The sequence below is a fragment of the Pan troglodytes genome, chromosome 9 (genome assembly GCF_028858775.2).
Source record: "Pan troglodytes isolate AG18354 chromosome 9, NHGRI_mPanTro3-v2.0_pri, whole genome shotgun sequence".
Taxonomy (NCBI): Eukaryota; Metazoa; Chordata; class Mammalia; order Primates; family Hominidae; genus Pan; species Pan troglodytes.
The window spans coordinates 113,811,321-113,834,751 of NC_072407.2; the positions used below are offsets into that span (position 1 = coordinate 113,811,321).

General features: G+C 39.2%; 1 protein-coding gene across 18 annotated transcripts in view; it reads right to left on the bottom strand.

The window, feature by feature from the left end:
* The window catches only part of ALG9 (ALG9 alpha-1,2-mannosyltransferase), a 101,919-nt gene that overhangs the window by 52,409 nt on the left and 26,079 nt on the right, over window positions 1-23,431 (bottom strand). For 10 of the 18 annotated variants that reach the window (XR_010147083.1, XR_010147082.1, XM_016919744.4 and 7 more), the window contains 5 exon segments: window positions 17,267-17,389; window positions 13,321-13,475; window positions 10,906-11,056; window positions 10,126-10,273; window positions 8,834-8,963 (listed from right to left, as the gene is read on the bottom strand). Coding sequence is in view for 15 of the 18 variants with exons in the window: in XM_016919744.4 (XP_016775233.2) it covers window positions 8,834-8,963; window positions 10,126-10,273; window positions 10,906-11,056; window positions 13,321-13,475; window positions 17,267-17,389 (707 nt within the window). In the remaining 3 variants the exon portion in view is untranslated. 18 annotated transcript variants of the gene reach the window in all.

Sequence of the window (23,431 nt, forward strand, 5' to 3'; positions counted from 1 at the left end):
AAAATTAGCCAGGCGGGGTGGCGCATGCCTGTAATCCCAGCTCCTCGGAAGGCTGAAGCAGGAGAATCACTTGAACCCGGTAGTGGGAGGTTGCAGTGGGTCAAGATGGGCAACAAGAGTGAAAGTCTCAAAAAAGACAGGAGATTATGCTTTCTGTCACCTATTTTCAGCACATAGAGACAATAAAAAGTTGGATGAATGGCTGAATCAACCAACGAATGAAAAGAGTAAGAAACACTTAACAGTGATTAAGAACAAAAAAGATGCCCAGGCACGGTGGCTCACGCCTATAATCCCAGCACTTTGGGAGGCCAAGGCAGGTGGATCACATGAGGTCAGGAGTTCGAGACCAGCCTGGCCAACATGGTGAAACCCTGTCTCTACTAAAAATACAAAAAATTAGCCAGGCATGGTGGCACACACCTGTAATCCCAGCTACTCGGTAGCTGAGGCACAAGAATCGCTTGAACCAGAGAGGTGGAGGTTGCAGTGAGCTGAGATTATGCCACTGCACTCTGGCCTGGGTGACAGACAGAGACTCTGTCTCAAAAAAAAAAAAAAGGTGCCTAAAGATAAGAGATGAGTCCGGACGTGGTGGCTCACGTTTGTAATCCCAGCACTTTGGGAGGCCGAGGCCGGCAGATTGCCTGAGGTCAGGCGTTTGAGACCAGTCTGGCTAACATGGTGAAACCCTGTCTCTACTAAAAATACAAAAAAATTGGCCAGGCGTGGTGGTGTGCACCTGTAACCCCAGCTAGCCACTCAGGAGGCTGAGGCAGGGGAATTGCTTGAACCAGACAGATGGAGGTTGCAGTGAGCCAAGATTGCGCCACTGCACTCCAGCCTGGGTGACAGAGCAAGACTCCGTCAAAAAAAAAGGGAGATGAACATGGTTGTGCTGATAATATTTATACATCGTCTTCTTGAGCCAGTGATTCAAAACTGTTGGAATTACACCGCCAATGGACAGTCTTGAGCATGATTACAGGACAGACAAGGCTTTCTGTCCAAACCCCTACAACCAGAAAATTAACTTTATTTAAATTTGTATTTAATTCCTTAACTCACTTCTGCCTGGAAGAGTTTAATAACGTACTTGCCTTATGCACTGCGGCATCCTCTTTAGTCCTAGGCTTCTAAAAAAAAGCGTTCCTTGGAGCTTGTAAATCGGTAAACCACATCTATTTTTTTGAAGTAATCAAGATATAATTTGTGGAAAGAGTAGCGAAGATAGTATTAAATATGACTAAAATGACTTAAGAAGAGGCCTGAAGGCAAAGAGGGAAAAATTACTTGATAGAAAACTTATCTTCCAATTTTGAGTTGAAAGTCCTTATGTTCAAGGAAGAGAAACTCGAGGTCAACTGAAAACACACTGAATGTTGCTCAAGTCCACCACAGATCTTCTTGGTAGGGGTATCAAAGATTTCACAGTGACAGCCCCCATTATGGTTATTTTTTTTCCATGATGAAATTAAAACATTATTTATTACAAAAAACGTCTTACAAAATCACTTACAGTCCTCCGACCCAAAGAAAATCACCATCAGCCTGTTAGTGTATATCCCAGAACTTCTCTGCAGATATTGATTTTTCTTTACAAGATCTGGATCATGTTATATATATTGTTTTACTGTGACTATTTTTAGCTTGAAAGTCCTCAGTTTATATCCCTGAAAACACCAACTGTCTACTGCCCCATAGGTCTAAAAGCTAAAGTAACATGACTTGAATTACAACCAGAGAAAATAAATTTATTCTCTCAATTTTATAAATATCTCACACTGCAAAATCTGAGATCATAACCACATCATCTACAATTCAAAAATCAAAAGACTGGATTTAAATCTGCCTTAAAGTATAACCGAAGAGCCCATTTTTTTTGTTTCTTCAGATTTAATCATTCTTTCTTGCATCAAAAATAACAAAATTGTAGGGTGACATTAACACATGATCATGAAACAAAAATGTGTTTCATTTCATTAGTCACAGGCTACATATCAACCAGCTGTCGAAGCTAAAAATATGCCTTAATTTAAAATTTTGTAAAACACAAGCATTTAAGACTCATTTTGAAAGAAATGTGACTTCTTTCTGTTTCAACCCACTAGAAGCTTTAGAGAAGAACAAATAAGCACCTCTAAACCAAAAGAGAAAAAGGTAACAGCGGGGGAATTCAAGCCAATTTATCCATCATCAATATCACATTGTTTACATCTTATCAACAAGCATATGTTAAGGATAACAATTTAATACCACTCCAGATGTAAACAAAACTACACATTCTCAAAGGAAATAGAAGGCCTGAAACAGAGGTTGAGATCCCAATAATAAAAGATGTGTATTTTGTCGGGGGAGGAGTGAGCTAAGGAGAGCTGGGTAGTAATAAATATTGTCACAGCTTTTCCTCATCAGCTGTAACAGAAACTTTGTCAGGGTTGCAGTCTTCAGTGACATCATCTCGACTCTCAAACACCAGCATCACACTCTTGGAGCGGGACACAGCACAGAGTAAGCCTCTAACAGTACTCATCTCTTCCAGGACAGAAGCAGCATGTAGACTTCCATCTCTGGTCATGAGGGCCCCGGCTCAGGACACATGTCTCAAGGTAAACTGTGCTGCCATAAAATATTTGACAGGAAAATAGGTAATGGGATAAGCTAAAATATAAACACTCCAATTGGATTTCAGGTGTAGTTTCAGCAAATTGGAAAGGGGAGCAAAGAAATGTCAATGGTCTTAGAAATTCCCAGTCATTTAAAAGGAAAATACATTTCACTTGATTCCAGAAAAGAATCAGACTCTCCTAACTTCCAGTCAATGCTCTTGCCACTATCAAATAGCCAATCATCAATATCCTCCCATGATATTTCCTTTATTGAAATAAGAACATGGAGGCCTGGGAGGAAACACCTGAAAGGGAACATTTTCAAGTATTTTTCTGTCTTTTCATTTCCTCTTTTAGATATGCTCCAGTTAAATTTTAAAAAGTAGTTGTCCTCCAGAGCCACAGACTGTCTTAGTTTTTTGTCTCTCATATAGCCTTGCTAAATACATATTTGTTGATTGAATCTTTAAACTCACAAGTAAAAATTTATTGCACTGTAAAAATCTAAACTCACAGGTAAAAATTTTTGTTCATTCAATCATTATAGATCATGGAAACATCAATTAATTTCTAAATGCCAACATAATGAATACTAAAAAATTAACTTTAAAGAAGTATTTTGAACATTCTCCAATTAAATTCTTAGTAGATTCTAATCTAATTGCACTGTATATATTACAGCAATTTGAATCTGCTTGCCTTGATACCCGAGACTGATAACAATTAGTGAGGAAACAAATAGGGCAAGTTATTTTTTCCTCCAATAAGGACTCCCAAAAAGGGCAGGAGAAGGGATAAAATGAGAGAGAAAGGAAGAAAAAGAGAAGAAAGGAAAGCGTGTCGGGGGAAATCCTGATCATTTTTATTTATTGTTAAACATAATATTTACTACTTAAAGTAAGTACCTGTCATATATAAACTAGAAATGGAAAGTAATTTTTTAAAAAAGTAATGAGTTGGGCACAGTGGCTCACACCTGTAATCCCACCACTTTGGGAGGTCAAGGCAGGAGGATCACTTGAAGCCTGGAGTTCGAGACCAGCCTGGGCAAGACAGTGAGGCCCTCTCTCCACAAAAAAATTTAAAAATTAGCTAGGGGTAGTGGCTAATTAAAATTTTTTTTTTTTAAACAGAGTCTCGCTCTGTCACCGAGGCTGGAGTGCAGTGGCGCCATCTCGGCTGACTGCAACCTCCGCCTCCTGGGTTCAAGTGATTCTCCTGCCTCAGCCTCCTAAGTAGCTGGGATTACAGGTGCACGTCATCATGCCTGGCTAATTTTTGTATTTTCAGTAGAGACGGGGTTTCACCATGTTGGCCAAGCTGATCTTGAACTCCTGACCTCAGGTGATCCTCCCACCTCGGCCTCCCAAAGTGCTGAGATTGCAGGTGTGAGCCACCATGCCAGCCTAATTCTCCATAGAGACAGGGTCTTTACAGCACCTGTAGTCTCAGCTACTCAGGAGGCTGAGGTGAGAAGATCAATTGAGCCCAGGAGTTCGAGGCTATAGTGAGCTATGATGATGACACTGCACTCCAGCCTGGGTGACAGAGTGAGACCCTGCCTCTGAAAAACAAAACAAAACAAACAAACAGAAAGCAATGCTCAGCTACTTAATGTCTATTTGGCCTTGTAACATCAAAGAATGATTAGCTATCACACAAAAACAAGAAAGAGGTGGTATGAAAATAATATTGAAGAATCCTGAAACCAAGCCTTTTATCCTAGGGCTAATCTTTATCAAGTTATAATCTCTCTAGATCTCAGTTCTTTCATCCACAAAATAAAAAGATCACAGACTACATTTTAAGTTCCCTTCTAAATCTATGATTCTTTTTACTGGTTAAATTGGAAAAGCAGGGATAAAGAAGAATGAAATAAAGAATATTTTGAACTGATATACAGTCAATTCTGTTCTAATACTAGTTTTGAAAATGCAAATTTTTTCCAGCCAAGGGATATATTAGGGAACACTTTGAGCATAATTTAATTTTTGCGTTTGATTATGTCATTTAACTCACAGGAAACACTAGGTGAATGCAGAAAAGTACACTCAGTGGAACCAATCAGCATAGAAATACACATAGTGTATACATACACAAATATATCTACTGGCCTTCTCAGTTCACCATGTTAGAAGCCACATCCACCCATTCACCTTTGCTATTATAACTTTTCTAAGATTTCAGATAATCCTTTTACTACTACAAGCTGCAATCCTTCCAATACCAGGCCACAAGCAAACTTCAAGTCTTCTGCAAAGTAAACAGCCACATTTATTGTAGTATTTATGCACTTTTAACCATTTAACATATGTAAAATCATGCTACCATTTTTAATCTTTTTTTAATTTTTATTTTTTCAAGGAGAGGGTCCTGCTATGTTGTCCAGGCTGGAGTGTAGTGGCATGACTGTAGCTCACTGTAGCCTCAAACTCCTGGGCTCAAGCAGTCCTCTCACCTCAGCCTTTGAGTAGTTAGGACTACAGGCATGAGCCACCATACCTGGCTAATTTATTTATTTTTTATTGTAGAGACGGAATCTCGCTATGTTGTCTCAAACTCCTAGCCTCAAGCTATCCTCCTGCCTCAGCCTCCCAAAGTGCTAGAATTATAGGCATGAGCCATCATGCACGGCTAATTTTTAATCTCTTTTTTAACTGACAAAGTTTTTTAAGTATTGTGTCCCTAACTCCGTTTTCCCAATAAGCTTTGTGGTTTTTACCACATATTAATTTTTCATAACTTTATATCTTATTGTAGCAGAACTGACTATATTACTGCTTAGGAAAAAAATCAATGACCAATCTATGTTTTCAAAGATAACAGATGGAGGACAGGCATGGTGGCTCATGTCTATAATCCCAGTGCTTTGAGAGGGCAAGATGGGAGGATTGCTTGAGACCACCCTGGGCAACACAGCAAGACTCTGTTTCTAGAAAAAATAAAACTATTAACTGTGCATGGTGATGCATGCCTGTAGTCCTAGCTACTCAGGAGCTTGAAGTGGAAGGATCACTTGAACCCAGGAATTTGAGGTTACAGTGAGCTATGATGGCACCACTGCACTCCAGCCTGGGTGACAGAGCAAGATCCAGTCTCTTAAAAAAGAAAGAAAACAGGAAAACTTCCAGCAAGTCTGCTTAAGCATTAAATTAAAGTCAGAAAAGAGTCTTTTTCTGTAAGCTCTCTCCTGAAGAGCTGTTTTTTCCTCCAAGGTTTCATCCATTGACTAGGTAGCTCCTAAATCATATACTAGATTTGGAGCTGGAAGTGTATCATTCACCTTGAAATAGTGAACAAAAATATGAATTTTTCAAGAACTAAAGAGGTGACACTGAATGTATCTTCCAAATTTAGATCTTGATTCTGGCAGAAAATCTTGGCAATCTTGGCATGTACCCCTGTAAATGCTTCCTGTTCAATAATGAGATATTCAATAGCTACTCAATACCTACCATGAAAAAATATGCAGCAAAAACATTATTTCTGCACTATAGTTATAATGGTACAGTACAAACCACAGAACCTTTACACTTATTCACTCCTAATTCTTGATTAGCCCAGAGGTAAAGAAAATAGTGAAATAAAAAAAGTCATACATCTTTCCTCGTTTCCATGCAGAATAGAAACGGGACAGGCTGGAGCACTTAGCATTGAAGCCAAAGGCTGGCTAAAACCTGCCACCCAGAGCTAAACGTCCATGCCTAATTTTCATGATTCTGCCACCACAGATAAGCAAAAAAATCCTCGCATTCAAAGGGCTGGACACAGCTGCTACCCAGCAGACATAAATCACTTGTTTTTCCCTGCTTTTATCAGCCAGCATTTTGGTGACTCCTACTGGCATCCTGAAAAATCATCACCTTTTGGGTAAAGCTCATATAGAGTCATTTAATCAAATTTAACACTGTCTGACAGCAGAGAATATGGAAATATGATCTAACTAAGACAACCAGTGATAAAAGCCTAAGAAATGTGCAAAAGGCCACTGTAGATTTTCTAGCCAGCTTTCTCTCAACATCATTACCACAATGACGATGAATATTCATTATCCACTGAGAAAGCACGTAAAAGTGAACTACTGGGTACATGACACCGTCCTAGACACTATGGTGAACGCAAAAGAAACAAAGTGCAGTCATTCTCTTCATGGCATTCACATATTTGATGTGGAAAGATATGATATCAGAAATATTTAACTAAGACCAAGAAAATTAAATGGCTAAACGAACTGCACAGATAAATACTGAAGACACTTAAAGGAAGGTCTGCTCAATATGGACTTAAATAGTTCACTTCAAAGAGGAAGATAATTTTGATAGTGTGAGAAGAGACACAAGGGTAGTTCAGGCATAGTCACCAATATAAGCGAAGTCACTGGGGTGGAAAACGCAATGATGAGTCTGGAGACACTGGAATAAAATTACCAGGATGGGAAACAATAAAAAGAAGGAAGGGGAGAGATTGGGTTTCTTCACCTGGAATCTGTCTAATATACCATTATCAGATTAAGAACACTTGTGCAAGCATAAGAACATTGCATTTTTGCTACAGAGAGATATAATATCAAATATCATAATTCCAAAGTAGGTGCCATTTTACAGACAGAAACTGAAATTAAACAGAGAAGCTAACTAATTTGCCCAAGGTTATCGAGTTTAGCAACAGAGCTGAGGTTTGAATGCAGGCCTACTCAACTCCAAAGTCCACGCTCTTTTTTTTACTACTCCATTTTTACTACCTCTTCCTAAAGCAAAGCTCCGATAACATCACTCTGTATTCATACTGTCCCCCTATGACAGTGTATTTTCCCACCCTTTGACTGTCCAGCTTCTCTAGAATGATGCCCTGCACTCAGGAGACTCATATCTGCAGATAAAATTAAAATGACCTGTAACAGTCTACCCTGCCCAAGGGTATTTCCATTGTAACAGGAATCAGAGCCTTAAATTAAAAGAATAAAGCTCTAATACAAGCCATGTGGCAGAAACGCCTATCTTACAAGGGAACAGCTCAAGGCTGTGTCTTTAAGTGTCCATTTTCATAGCTTATAGTTACAGCTCATACAATAAGAATCTCACTCATAAACCCTGAGGGTCTCCATGGAACTCTAACCAGCCCCAATCTGGGAGACAAAAGACCAGATGTGGCTGCAGGTTTGCTTCAGAAGAGAATTGGAAGTCTCGCTATTTTACATTTTAAGCATATGACATAAGAAAATGTAAATTAAATATAGCTGACATTTAAACTGTTACATATTTCTTTAACAGACAGGTTATCAAAAAATGTGCTTTCTAATAATTCTAGACAACGATCTTACACTGTCTTTGTGACCCAAAAGGAGCATTACCTTTATTACTTCTTACCTTTTTCATTATCAAAGATTTCACAGGTATCAAATGTCAAAAGTGTCATCTTTCAAAGGAACTGAAGTAAAATTCGCATGGGATCTCAGAATGTGTAAAGACAAGTAGGGAGAAGATCATGGCCCTGACAGAGGCTGCTCCCTGGCATTCAGTATGGAAACAGTCTTTACTGTTCATTTGTTAAAACCGGAATACACTAATAGCTAGGTCAAAGGTCCACCTGATAACTTGAAAGTTCCCCATTAAGGATTTTAATAGGCCAAGGAATGATATGAGTTTCAGAATAATGGTTCAAATTTCTACCGTAAGAAAACTTTCAGCCTACCCAAAACCTTCAAAATTAAATTATACATTTTACATAGAAAATAAAGAGGTTAATTTGAAAATAAAAGTGATACTGTTTACTGTTTTTCAACAAAAGCTGTTATACCCCTCATCCTAAAAAATATCCGGTTTTTTTCTGAGACAGGGTCTCACTCTGTTGCCCAGGCTGGAGTGCAGTAGCGGAATCATGGCCTACTGCAGCCTTGAACTCCGAGGCTCAAGTGATCCTCCTGCCTCAGCCTTCTGAAGGGCTGGGATTACAGGCATAAGCCACCACACCTGGCTTATTTTTTAATTTTTTGTAGAAATGTGATCTTGCTATGTTGCCCAGGCTGGTCTCGAACTTCTGAATTCAAGCAATTATCCCGCCCGTCTCCCAAAGTGCTGGGATTACAGGTGTGAACCACAGCACCCGGCCTTAAAAAAATTGCTTTCTAAGAAATTCTCATTTTATCAATGCTCTAATATACACACCAACAGACTTTTAGGCATAGAATTCTTTTCAGAGAAGCAAGAAGAGAATGTAGCCCTTACATATCTGGATGGCTCTTCTAGATTCTGGTCATTCATGTCAGTAGGAACAATCCGGGTGGCCAGAGGTCCTTCTGCAAAAGGTTTTGGTAACTGACCTCTGAACTCTGATGGAATGAACTGAAGCTGCCAACTGTCAGAAACACAAGGAGAATAAGAAAAACACAGGGGGATAATATTGCTAAATGTACTTGAAACAAACAAGCCAGGAAAATCATGTGAAAAACATTTCTCTTGAAGAAAAAATATTTCTGCTAAAACCTCAACCAGGGAGCACAGAGGCAGAGGTCACAAGTCAGTCCAAAATCATTGAGAAATTTATAATTAGATGTCTCTTGACCCATTTCACCAACTGTTAGCAGTGAAATTCACAACCAAATGGTCATATCATCAAAAAACCAGAGAAGTGCCAATGCTTATTGTCAATTACTATGTGGGCAGAGAGACTTATCAAATAAAGCAAATTATCAGGTGTAGAGAAAAAGAATGAAATGTAATATATGGCACTGAGAACACACTATGGGAGAAATACTTTGTTCCGGAGTAACCCTCAAACATATCTTTATCTATAAAACTATTTCAAACATAAAAGGCAAAGGCTAAAGTCAACACTTAAAAAACAAGTTTTAATTTAATCATTAATGACTGACACAGGGTCTTTATGAAGCATAAGAAACTACTACCCAGTAAAGCTAAGCTACTGAAGCCATTTCTCAAATGGAGCAACATGACTCATCTTAACCAGATTTCCCTTTAACCTACACAGGACTCTTCTCTGGCCAAATGAAGCAAACTACAAAGAACTTTAGGGCCTATGCTCTCAGAACCACAGAAAGCATAAAGGAAACTGGTATAGACATTTTAACCACAGCCTTCCCCGGTGTCCACATAATGGTGGAGAACTTTCACTGCTGTTGGGTCAAGAATGTCTTCTCTCTTCTAGCTGGAGTTTCTAGACCACTTTTAGAAGAGGATAATTACAGAAATGTAAATATGAATCCCCAGGAAGAGCCACTGGCAAAAGCCTAGGACCCAGGGCATTTTCAGAAGTCCCCAGACACCTGCAGTTATGGGCAGTGCAGAATATCTACCTAGACCCAGCCCTCAGCCTAATAAGCCTAATGAACACAGGAGGCAGGTACATAGTACACAGGCCCCACAGCTCTCCGACGTGGTAGATAATTCAATAACTCTCTGTGAAAACTCCAAAAGAAAACAAAAATTAGAAGACACTGATATAGAACTGCTCTATTTACTCCTTCATTTAAAACCCTAGGAATTAAAGGACAACTTACTTGTCAGGAAGAAGGAAGCTGCTGGGAAATCGATACCACTCTTTTCCCACACAGACATTCACAGGTCTGCCTTCTGGGACAGTGTGGATGGTTGGGTCTGTAGCAATTCGGTAAAATTCTGGATACAAATCAAGGGGCCCGTGATATCCTGGAAGGGAGAACAGTTAGTGAGAGCCAGAGATGAGTAAGATGAGATTCTGACTTTAATTATACTGCTCATTAATGTCGCACTGTAAGCCACAGGAAATTTAAAAGGCAGGAAGGGCCATAGCCATTCCAGCATGAAGCCTGCTCTGCAGGTATAAAATGTCTCTCTAGCTGGGAACACGGTTACAGCAGAGGCCCTATTCTGCAAAAAATAATTGGCTTTCTTGCCCCTCTCTATGCTCCTTCTTCTTTTTACCTTCATTTTCCTTGAGCATATTTTAATATTATGGATCCAAACAATGATTATAAGAAAGAATATAATCATGAAAAGTTAGCCCAAATTTGCATTTTAAGTTTAAGGCTTCCTTAATTTATCAGCATCCATTAAAAGAAAAAAACAACAAAAATAGACAAAAAATGTACAGTTAATCACACTAAAAGGAATTCTCAATCTTCTCTTCAATCCTAAGATACAGAAGTCATATGCCACTCATTAATATTAAGTCTACAGGTTCTCTTTTTAGAAATGGCTTCTTAGTATAAGCCAAATATGTATTATATAATCATGAATCAAGTAAAACCTAAGAGCAAGTGACTCGTCAGTGTAGGTTAAGATATTCTTAGAAGATCTACCTCTGAACAGTGCCACAGAGCGAGAAAATGACAAGAGCCCAAACAGGAAGACAGTTCCTAATGCCAGCCAATTCGATGTCACAGTATAGTGCTCCAGGCGATATCGTTGAAACACAAAGTGGTAACATTTCTGGAAGTACAGAAAACTGTGCTGATAAAAGAAAATATAATTTGTAGAATATGCATAATTATAAGACATCACAGTAACATCAAGAGCGAAGCCAAAAAAGAGGTTCTATTAGGGATCTGAGCATTTGCCAACAGTGAGGTACCCACTCCAAACTCTAAGATAAAAGCCAACTCCTCTAAGACTACCTGTAGTCTTGGCCAGGCAGAGGGCTTGCCAACAATAAAATCTCACTAGCTTCATAGGAAAATTATTTGAATATTTTGCTAGCATTTATAGTCCTAATAAGTTATTTTTTTTTAATATTTAAGCAATGCTTTTTTGGTAGTTTTGATATATAAAGTATTCCAATTTGTTTTTGATATAATGAGTACTAATCTTTACTATCAAAGTTTTTATCAAAGCTATTAGTATCAAAAAAAGGTCTCATGACCAAATAAGAAAAAAGAATTCCCCTTATAGAACACTAGGAACATGCTCTTAATTATATGCTGAATGACTTTACAAACTAGATGAATATAATATAAACACACATGCATGAATTCTGCTGTCTTTGAGTACCTTCTACTCAGACTTCTTCCCTTCCTTCCTTCCCTTCTAGACAGAAACTACTTACAGAAAGCAATTTTCCAATATATAACAAATGGCATAAATCTGTTTGAACCTTTTTCATATTTTTTGGAATCTATCCTGAGGAATCAATCCAAATATCTAAATGAAGATATTTATCCTAGCAGTATTTATAATGCTGAATAAATGAGCAACCTAAATTCTACCATGAATTATATCCAATAATTACATTATATAAAATCAAGTCAATATATTACATATTACATAATAATGCTATATATTATATCCAACTCAGAACATTCTACAGCTACTAAAATGATAAGCACAGAGAATGTTACAATATTAAATTAAAAGGGATATAAAGTGGCTGGGCACGGTGGCTCACGCCTGTAATCCCAGCACTTTGGGAGGCCGAGACGGGAGGATCACAAGGTCATGAGATCGAGACCATCCTGGCTAACACAGTGAAAACCACGTCTCTACTAAAAATACAAAAATTAGCCGGGCGTGGTGGCAGGCGCCTGTAGTCCCAGCTACCCGGGGGACTGAGGCAGGAGAATGGTGTGAACCCGAGAGGCAGAGCTTGCAGTGAGCCGAGATTGCGCCACTGCACTCCATCCAGCCTGGGTGACAGAGCAAGATTCCGTCTCAAAAAAAAAAAAAAAAGGGCGGGGGGATATAAAGTTACATGTATACTTATTATCACAACTATAACAAACCTTGGTATATGATATACAAAAATGCTGGGAGGAGTTTTTGTTAGGTTAATGTGACTAATTTTTCTTTTACTACTTCCTAAATTATCTGCAATAAAGTTCAATTACTTTTATAATTAAAATTATTTTTTAAAACTATCACCTAATATTGATGAACCTTGAAAACATTATGTTAAGAAAAGCCAGTCACAAAAGACCACATATCATATGTTTCCATGTATAGGAAATGTTCAGAATAGGCAAATCTATAGGAACAGAAAGTAGATTAATGGTTACTTAGGGCTGGTGAGAGATGAGAAAGGGAATGGGGGAACAATAGCTAAAGGGTACAGGGTTTTTTATCTAAAACTGACTGTGGTGACAACTGCACACATCTGTGAATAGACTAAAAACCACTGAATCATACCCTTTAAATAGGTAAACTGTATGGTTTGTGAATTATATCTCAAAAAACCTGTTAAGAAAAAAACCTATCATCCTAATTATTTTTTTTCTGCCAACTGCAAATGGTAGCAGAGGGCAATACAGGGTTCTGAGGCTACTGAAGCCGTAAGTACAGAGATATTCAAACAGAGTTAAGATGAGCTCTGCCAGAGAATTGACCTGGGCAGGTTTTCAACCAGGATTACAAAGTGCCCCATACTGTGAACTGCCTGCTGTGATCCCAAACTCTTGAGCAAGTTTTGTTATGATCTAGCAGTTCAAAGAGCAGACGTTCCATTACCTCTGCCACAGAATGGAATTCTGCAATTGGATTCCTGTTGGTAACAGAGGCAAAGTAACACACAAATTAACACTGCAAACATGTAATCAGCAAATACAAGTATGGTAAACAGCTAAGCAATCAATATAAGAAGGTTTAATAATATGATCTATATCAGGTTTAATGTTATGGATAAAATATCTTAGGTGGAAGCATTCTGTAATTTGCACTTAAGTTTGTGAGCAATTATTTAATAAGTAAAAAAGAATGAGGCAGATACACTTCTCCCTGAAACTCACCTGAAGTGCAGAGAGAGCCACAGCGCCACAGAGACATATAAGTGGATACACAGGGAAAAGAAATCTCTCCTCTTTGTGAGGCTGGATGAAGAAAATTATAAACCAAATATACATTGGAGCCAAGGTAAGCCAATATGGGTGGCCTAAATTCTGAACTGCAAGACACAGAAAAATACCCATCTTTCATTATATTAGAACAAAACAACATATTTAGTTTTAGTGTTATCTTGATCTCAAATTTAGGAGTATGTCCTAGGACACTCCATAGAATGTTTCTACTCTTGTATTCACACTTTCTCCAATGCCATAAAGGCATCAAAAGGAGAGAAGAATATACTCCTTAGCTCTCCCAAGAGATCTAAACTCTAACAACAAGCACAATACTAGATTTGGTTAGGACACATATAAATGTCAAGTTAATGGCTAATAGAACTTAATAAATTCTACATTAGATGAAGGGAAAAAAAGCCGTCTCCTTTAATGAGTCCTGCCACTAAGACGAAAAGTTCCTGAGTTTAACCAAAAGCATAACATAAATTCATTTCTGGGGTTTTAATTCCAATGTTCTGTTTAATTGGTGTCTCTTATCTATACACCAATCAGTCTGTTCAAATAGCCATGGATCAAAGGAAAACAAAATTGTTGGATTCTCAAATTCATTACTGGTTTTCATCAAGCCACAAATGACGGAGTTTGTTTCAAGGCAAACATAAAAATGCTCTTAAAGGAAGTTCAGTGATTGTTTTCTCTCCATTTTGCAATACTCATCCACTCCGGATCCCCAAATTGGAACAAAAATGTACTTAAAGCATGTGAAAGAATTAAAGGAATGTAATGAACACTAAAACCCAAGAACCTGCTGGAAAGTTCCCGTGGTTAGGTACATGAGAAATGAGAGATAAGCCTGCAACCCACAGTGAAGGCATCTCCTACTGCGTTTACAGGAGTGATAATGAGCAATGCAAATGCGGGCAAATGGTAGATAGACAGCGCCCCCTGGTGTCCACCATGTTAACAGTAAGCCAGTTTACAAGATCAGGATTATCGTCAAGATCCACTTTAGCTATGCCTAATTTAGCATTCCTAGGCTATCACTTTCACTGTAGAAATTCTTTAGGGATAAAAATTCTTGAACTACAATAACAAGATTTTGTTTCAACTTTTGCTCTAAGACATTATGGGATTTTAGATAATAATTTAGAATATATACCTTTCTAGGTAGTATATTTTAAGGGGGGGGGGGTTGTTTTTTGTTTTTTGAGACGGAGTCTCTCTCTGTCACCCAAGCTGGAGTGCAGTGGCACAATCTCGGCTCACTGCAACCTCTACCTCCCAGGTTCGAATGATTTTCCTGCTTCAGCCTCCTTAGTAGCTGGGATTACAGGCATGCATCAACACACCAGGCTAACTGTTGTATTTTTAGTGGAGATGGGGTTTCACAGTGTTGGTCATGCTGGTCTTGAACTTCTGACCTCAGGTGATCCACCCGCCTCGGCCTCTCAAAGTGCTGGGATTACAGGCGTGAGCCACTGTGCCTGGCCTAAGGTGGGGTTTTTTAATTAGAAGAAAATAAATCCACTTATTGTCCACAAGTAAACAGTCCTTTTCTCCTCTGTACCTTAAAGGCTAACGAGTAATCTTTTTTTAATAAGGCAAAAAATTTTGAAATGTCCTCCATAAAATATACAAAATCACAACCACAGCTAGATATGATGAAATCAAGAGTAATTTCTTTCCTGCTTCTTAATAATTTTCTATGGTTTGGGGGACTTATTTTTTCTCTTGAGACAGGGTCTCGCTCTGTCACCCAGGCTGGAGCATAGTGGCACAACCATGGCTCACTGTAGCCTTGACCTCCTAGGCTTAAGCAATCCTCCCACCTCAGCCTCCCAAGTAGCTGGGACTACAGGTGTGCATCACCATGCCCGGTTAATTTTTTAATTTTTTTCGTAGTGACAGGGTCTTGCTATCTCACCCAGGCTGGTCTTGAACTCCTGGGTTCAAGCAATCCTCCCACCTCGTGCTCCCAAAATACTGGGATTATAGGCATGAGCCACTGTGCCTGGTCTTTTTTCTCTTAAAAAAGTATTGGTTCTATTCTAAAATCACATAAAAATATAAAGAAAAAAACAGAAAATGTTTTCTTACTAGGTAGATATGTGCATACATTATGCATTTTAAACCAATATTTTATACTTAAAATTTTATCATACTGTAGAGAACAGCTTAATATCCTGTTTTTTTACTGATGTTACAAGCATTTCCAAATTTTCCACAAGCATAAATAATTATTATTGTTGTTTTTAAAAACAGAGACACAGGTCTCACTATGTTGCCCAGAGTGGTCTCGAACTCCTGGGCTCAAGCAATCCTCCCACCTTAGCCTCCCAGGCAGCTGGGACTATATGCACGTGCCACTGCTCCCAGCTATCATAAATTATTTTTATAGTCAGAAAAATAGCTATTTTCAAAAAAAGAAAAAGTGATCCTTAAGAAATAGAAGGGATAGAGGAATAAGTTAACACCTCAAGGGAGCAAACAGCTGAGTCTAAAATGTGGGACATTATGCAAGATGATGGCCTGGTTTCTTTAAAGAAATCTTTGAAAGAAAAAAAGTAAGATGGGGGTCTTCTTAAAAAGCTTAAGAAATATAACACTAAATTCAGTACGTGACCCTTGTTGAGATTCTGCTTTAAACTAACTATAAAAGGCTATTTTTCAGACAATCTAGGAAATCAATGGGTATTAGATGATATTAAGAAAGTACTGATAATTTTATTAGGATAATGGCATTATGGCTACATTGAAACAAAAGTCCTAACACCAAAGAAAAGTGACTCTAAAGGCTGCTCTAATATTCTTATAATACAACGAACTCATTATAAACCATTAATAGTAGAAAAGCAGAATGGAGGTGGGATGGGGGAACTGATCATATGGCATCCAAATCAGACTGCAAAGTCTGAAATTAAATCTTTTTCCAAACCTCATATGAATTTCTGTTCAAATCTGTCTTCCATAAAAGAAATGAGAGGCACTAGATATCCAGAGCCACGACAACTTGAGAAAACACCAGCTGTGCACTACAGAATCAGAGCAAGCAAAGCAAACGACAAACCAAACTTTCTCCAATAAGGCAGACACAGAAACAAAAAGGAACAAAGAAAAGCATCATGCTTCTGAGGAAGTCCAAAGCTTCCCTTACTTCACTATCAAATTTGGGGAAATCCCTGTATGGTTCAGATTTTATACTTTCGTTTGAAGTACTATCTCGTGGATTACCTTAAGCAACCTATCAGGTTAATATACACTTCTTTAAAAGATAGAAAACTCAAATAGGCTTGTTCTCTTCTGAGATTTTTTTTTGAGATGGAGTTTTGCTCTTGTCGCTCAGCTGGAGTGCAGCGGCGCAGGGTCTTGGCTCACTACAACCTCTGCCTCCTGGGTTCAAGCGATTCTCCTGCCTCAGCCTCCCTAGTAAGTGGGATTACAGGCATCCACCACCATGTCTGGCTAATTTTTGTATTTTTAGTAGAGATAGGGTTTCACCACGTTGGCCAGGCTGGTTTTAATTCCTGACCTCAGGTGATCCACCCGCCTCGGCCTCCCAAAGTGCTGGGATTACAGATGTCAGCCACCGCGCCCGGCCTCCTTCTGAGATTTTATAAATATTTTTACTTCCCTGGGTGATTGTGTAAATTATATTGACTTCCTCACTTAAAGCAATAATAAAGCTCTTCCTCCTGTCAATTTAATTTGCCACAATTCACCAAATCTTCACAAGGGTTCAATGGATCAACAAACACAGACTGAAAATTCAGTAAGCCAACCATTTCCATAGGAAGAATGTGGAAAATAAAGTAAGTAGGATTTTCCTTCAGTTCTTGGTATACACCATTACTTGCTCTTTCCTCCCAAAACACCTACCATCTCTTATGCCACTCACCATGAAATCTCTGCAGCAGGTATTCCATAAGAGAAGTCAGTGGTAGGACTAGGAGAGCCAAAGCAAAGGCTACATTGAAATTCAGAAATCCATTAATTAAATAGAAATACCAGGGTTCTGTACCTGAGGGAGACATAAAGGTAAGAAATCATTAGTGGATGCCTTAACACCTATTACGGTGCTTGACATATAATGTTCTTTGTTGGAATAACACTGATGATCCTATGCCTCATGGGAATGAGAGTCCACAGCCCACTCTTCCCATGCTAAGCTACACAAAAGAAGCACAAGAGCGAGATGGAAGAGAATGGGATTGGTCATGAGGATTTAGGGAGAAATCAAGTTTCAAATAGTTAGCTGTATTTTCTATACTGACCACTATATCTAGCCCAAATTGCTATGCCCCAATGGAACTAATACTTTTGAGAAGCACCAAATAATTTAAATCGCTTTAGAGCCACATAGGGCTAAAATAATAAAACTGCCATTTCAATTTAACTATTCTCTCAAGATCGTGCAGACCAAAGGAAAGAGTGATAAAAGAACTTAGTTGGTGGCTGGGTGTGGTGGCTCATGCCTGTAATCCCAGCTACTAGGAAGGCTGAGATGGGAGGATTGCTTGAGCCCAGGAGGTTAAGGCTGCAGTGGGCTGTGGTCGTGCCGCTGCACTCCAGCCTGGGCGACACAGTGAGACCCTGTCTCAAATAAAAATAAAAATAAGGAACTTAGTTTGAGCTATTCAGGCCTCTCCCATTTTGTTTTCATCTGCTTGTCCCATTTACATTCTAGCATCTTTCCCCTTGATATGCTCAACCACTTATAGTCGCGTACATTGGGCAACATGTGTTTGGTATAAAGCAACAACCCATTTTTCTTAGATCATGTTCAGAGACCCAGGCCTTGCTGAGAAGCTTTAAGGATTCAGAATGAAGCAAACTCACTAAAAACACAAGTCTTACTCACACTATTTTTTATTCTTTAACTCAAAATCCTTACACCCAAATGATGAGAAACAGACCCCCTCTGCACATTTAGCAGGTTTTTCATCTGCTTTTCCCCTCTGTATGATTACTTCAATCAAGCAGTGAATGACACATGCGGGTTTTAATCACTGTGTGTTGTGACACCCGCCTTGCACCATAGCAATTTCCTGCAATCAGCATTGCTTAAAAGGGTAATCAGAAGGCAGAGGAATAGTCAGAAAAACCTGACATTCTTGCAGCTTGCACAGCAAAATAAGATTAGAAACCAAACCCATAATGCTAGAAACATTTAGGGCAGAAGTAAGAGGGAGGGAGGTTACACTAAGGAAAAGTTCAAGTTCAACTGTGCGTCACCTTTGGGGGAAGCTCACTCCTTCCTGTCTCAATACAATGATAGAGATTATTCATTAACAGAGGTCCTATTCCAGGCCCAGTTCATTAGGGACATTTTAATCTTGTATTCTTTACAAATATGCATTTGGGTTATAGAAAACTAACGGATTGTTTTATTTTCAAATCAAAAATGTCTTTTCTGAATCTTAATTAGAATTTAACAACATTATTTTTTAAACTGAGTCCTTTAGGATCCAATTTCCAGAGAGGTAAGCTTTTGCACAATCCTCTCCTGACCACCAGTGCGGAGGCAGGGCTAGCAACCTCTGACTCACCTTTTTCTTAACAGGATTCTGGAAATCTGAGCTTGTGAAGAAAAACCATAGAGTGACCAGACAGAAAAGGGGTTATCCTTTCTATTATCTATTACAGATGTTAAGCACCAATAGGAAAAAGCCACTTGTCTCTTTGATATTTGCAAATATAGACTGTTTTTTTCAGGAAAGCACTTTAGCTTCCAGAAAATATTTGTCTCTAACACAATTTACTATACCCTCCTGTTACAGCTATCTTTTTATCTAGGTATACTGTACTCTGAGATGAGGAAACAAAAGTATTAAGCTGGTAAATGCAATCATTTTTATGTATTCAGAGCTCATAAATCAAGTTTCCAACTAGGCTGTGAACATTTCATAACAGACTGTTATTTCCCTGAAAGATGGGGCAAAAATTGGGGGATAAGCCAAAAGTGAAGAAGGTTCAAGTGTCAACAGTCTTATAAACAAGGGCAAAAGGGAACAAAAAGAGTGACTTCTATCAGCCAGAGTCCTCCCCTGCTTGATGACACATCCGCCTTAGGAAAGAAAAGGGTATAAACTTTTATCTCTTTTCAGGGAGATATTCAATGCTGCTGCTCAGAAAACATCAGAGCTGAACTATGCAAAAAACCATGTCAGAATGACAAGCTAAACGCTGAACTGGTGCAAGATGTTTAGGTGAAGGAAAGCTGGCAGCAGGGTCTCTGCAGGGAGTGACTCACCCATCCTCCTCTTTATGGAAAGTGCCTCAAGTCCTTTCAATCAAATGAGCTAAGGGAAGCTTTCAAAGAAACTAAAAGAAGGGATAATGTTTACTGCTCCATAGATTGAATGAAGGAGAACTACTTCCCAAAGTTATAATTTTATAGACCTGTAGGAACTAAATCATAGTAAGTCATCCTTATAAATGTCAAATTTGTACCACCGAGAGGGAAAAGCCACTAAGTTCAAGAGAAATGATTAACAAAAGAGCAAAGGCTCTAGAACAGTTCTGGCTGGCAGTGAATTCTAAGCAGGACTGATAAGACCCCACTGGGGCTTCTTCCTCTGCCACTGCAATTATGGAAACCTGTGGGCCTCCCAACAGAGGGCATTTGCGGGTATCGTCTGAAACTTTCCATCCAGTGATCAGACAGATGTTGATAAAACACATAAACAGGCAATGGGATCCTGTCCTAAGCTGCAAAGTGGCAACCTGAGCAGACTCACTGTTCTTTCTGAGGCAAGAGTATTTCCTGTAAGTGTATTCCCATGCCTTCTCCAGGCCTGTGCACTCCTCAGCAGAGAGCACCACTCTTCACTCACCAGACAAAAATACTTGCCAGCATCAACATCTGAGAACATGTTATGAGGGGCAAAATCAGTGACAGGACCAATCACTTTCTTTTCTGCAACACTAAATTTCGCCTCTTGATCTCTGACCCCACAGAGACGTTTTGCCTAAGACTTCGCAATTCTAGTCTATCCTATTCTAAATTTTCTAAGTGCCGAATGTTCTTTACCTTATCCAAACACTCCTTCTTTCTTCAACAAAAGGGTCTGGTACAGCGCTCCCATGTAAAAGGAGAACTTGCCAGTGTGCACGTCACTCTGCCACTCAAGCTCGCTAGGGGCTCCTGATCACTTTCCAAACCAAAATGCACAAACCTTCAAAGGTATAATTTTCCACCTATTCTATAGATTGGATCCTATCTTCTCCCACCCTCAACTCATCTTCTCTGCTTTAGTAAGCTTATTCTCTGGTAAAGTCTCAGTAGCCAAACTCCAGGGTTTTGCTAAGGGTCTTGTTTTCAGTGCAAAGAACACGGGCTTTGAAGTCAGACAACACTAGACTCTTATCCCACTTTTGCAACTTTTTTAACTATGTGGCATATTCCTCACCATCTCAACCTCAGTTTCTTCATCCAGGAATACAGATAAATAAGGCCTGTCTCAGAGTGTTTTGAGTGAAAAAAGATGGTATGTGAATAACTTCTGACACACAGTAGGCATTCAATAATCAGAAGATATTGTAATTAATATCTTTCAAAATGTACTCCCTTTATTTTCCCCAGCTTCAAATGAAAGGTGTCAGCTCAAGTCTAGAATGTCTCACTAATACATGCTACCTAGCCAGGAAAGTGTAGAAAGGTCCCTTTGAAAACCAGGAACAGTTCGTGACCAGCCTGACCAATATGGAGAAACCCCGTTTTTACTAAAAATTAGCTGGGCGTGGTGGCGCATGCCTGTAATCCCAGCTACTCGGGAGGCTGAGACAAGAGAATTGCTTGAATCCAGGAGGCAGAGGTTGCGGGGAGTCGAGGTCACCCCACTGCACTCCAGCCTGGGCAACAAGAGCAAAACTCCATCTCAAAAAAAAAAAAAAAAAAAAGAAAACCAGGAACAATAGAAAGGGTAAACATTTACATGATTATAACCACAATGGAGTGATTGAAATCATCTTGCTCACATCTGAATAGTTTCTACCTAAAATCCAACCAATGCTGTAAAAATGAGTTTTTATAAAGAACTCAATATTCAATCTTTTTGCTTCAGCAGTCCCTATATTTGACATTCCATTTGTCAGAAATGTACCCCTCTTGCATTTACTAAGGACCCTCCTACTCTTCCTTCCAGGCTCAGCTCAAGAGCCACACCTTTCTTGACACCACCAGAAGGACATGCTCCTATGATTCCCTATCTTTCCCCTGTAGCACATAAGACACTGTCCTGTAATTATCTATTTGTGTGTCTGTAGCCTAATTAGACAGTAAGTACTATGATGAAACAAGATTAATGCTCAAAAGCAATTTATTCAATGTTTCTTTCTTTCTTTCTTTCTTTTTGAGACAGGGTCTCCCTCTGTCGCCCAGGCTGGTGCAGTTTCGGCTCACTGAAAGCTCTGCCTCCCGGGTTCAAGCAATTCTCGTGCCTCAGCCTCCTGAGTAGCTAGGATTAAAGGCATGCACCACCACGCCCAGCTAATTTTTTGTATTTTTAGTAGAGATGGGGTTTCACCATGTCGGCTAGGCTGGTCTCGAACTCCTGGTCTCAAGTGATCCGCCCACCTTGGCCTCCCAAAGTGCTGGGATTACAGGCGTGAGCCACCACACCTGACCTTCAATGTTTCTTTGACTGAAGCCCATTTGTCCATCCAGTCAAGAAATATTAATAGGCTTAGTATGTTCTTATACATGAGAAATAGCACTAAGAGATGTATGCAAAAACTATCTTTTTTCCTGTTTTTAAATTGTTTTTATTTTAAGTTCTGGGGTACATGTGCAGGATGTGCAGGTTTGTTACATAGGTAAACTTGAGCCATGGTGGTTTGCTGCACAGATCAACCCATCACCTAGATATTAAGCCCAGCATGCATTAGCTATTATCCTGATGCTCTCTCCCTCCCTCCGCCCCCTCCACAGGCCCCAGTGTATGTTGCTCCCCTCCCTGTGTCCATGTGTTCTCATCGTTCAGCTCCCATTTATAAGTGAGAAGATGTGGTGTTTGGTTTTCTGCTCCGGTGTTAGTTTGCTGAGGATAATGGCTTTCAGTTCCATCCATGTCCCTGCAAAGGACATTATCTTGTTCCTTTTTATGGCTGCATAGTATTCTATGGTGTATACAGCACAATGCATTTTTAATTTTCAGATAAGAAACTGTGTGCTTAACATAGCTAATGAGGCACCTGGAGCAGGAGACTCTTGTAAAACAGCCAAAACAATGCCAAATAGTGCCCAACATGTAATAAAGTGAAAGAGCTAGCATTTCCAATAGAAAAGACATGCTATCTCGCTGTCTGACAATTTTACTGCCTCAAAACATCTAGTAAAATACAAGTCTTTTATGTATACTGAATGGCCTCACCAATTATAATAAAATTAGCTGACAATCATGAAGTACTTTTTGATTTAAAAGGTATTTTATTTATATCTATTATAGTATTATTATTTGGTATCACGAAAATCTCAAGCTAGCACCACAACAGGTCTAACTAAAGTGATTCTATGATACAACTGTAAATGACACACTAATGTAACCCAATGGATACCCCAGAATTTATCCATTCATTGATTCTTGACAGATCTTTACTGTAAGTCTGGAATATACAAGGAATTCCTACTCCTAAGATGGAAGAAGTATTCTCTCTGCAGGCCTCCTAAACCAAAAAGGAGTTAACACTCTCAAAGAATGGAAATCAGGCCAGGCATGGTGGCTCATGCCTGTAATCCCAGCACTTTGGGAAGCTGAGGCAGGCAGATCATTTGAGGTCAGGAGTTCAAGAGCAGCCTGGCCAACATGGTGAAATCCCTGTCTCTACTAAAAATACAAAAATTAGCCAGGCATGGTGATGGGTGCCTGTAATCCCAGCTACTAGGGAGGCTGAGGCAGGCGAATAGCTTGAATCCGGGAGGCAGAGGTTGCAGTGAGCAGAGATCGCGCCACTCCACTCCAGCCTGGGTGACAGAGCGAGATACTGTCTCAAAAAAAAAAAATCAGACAAAAATTTTTTTCTTTTACCAAATTCAAAGATGAGGTAAAGGCACACAAATCCT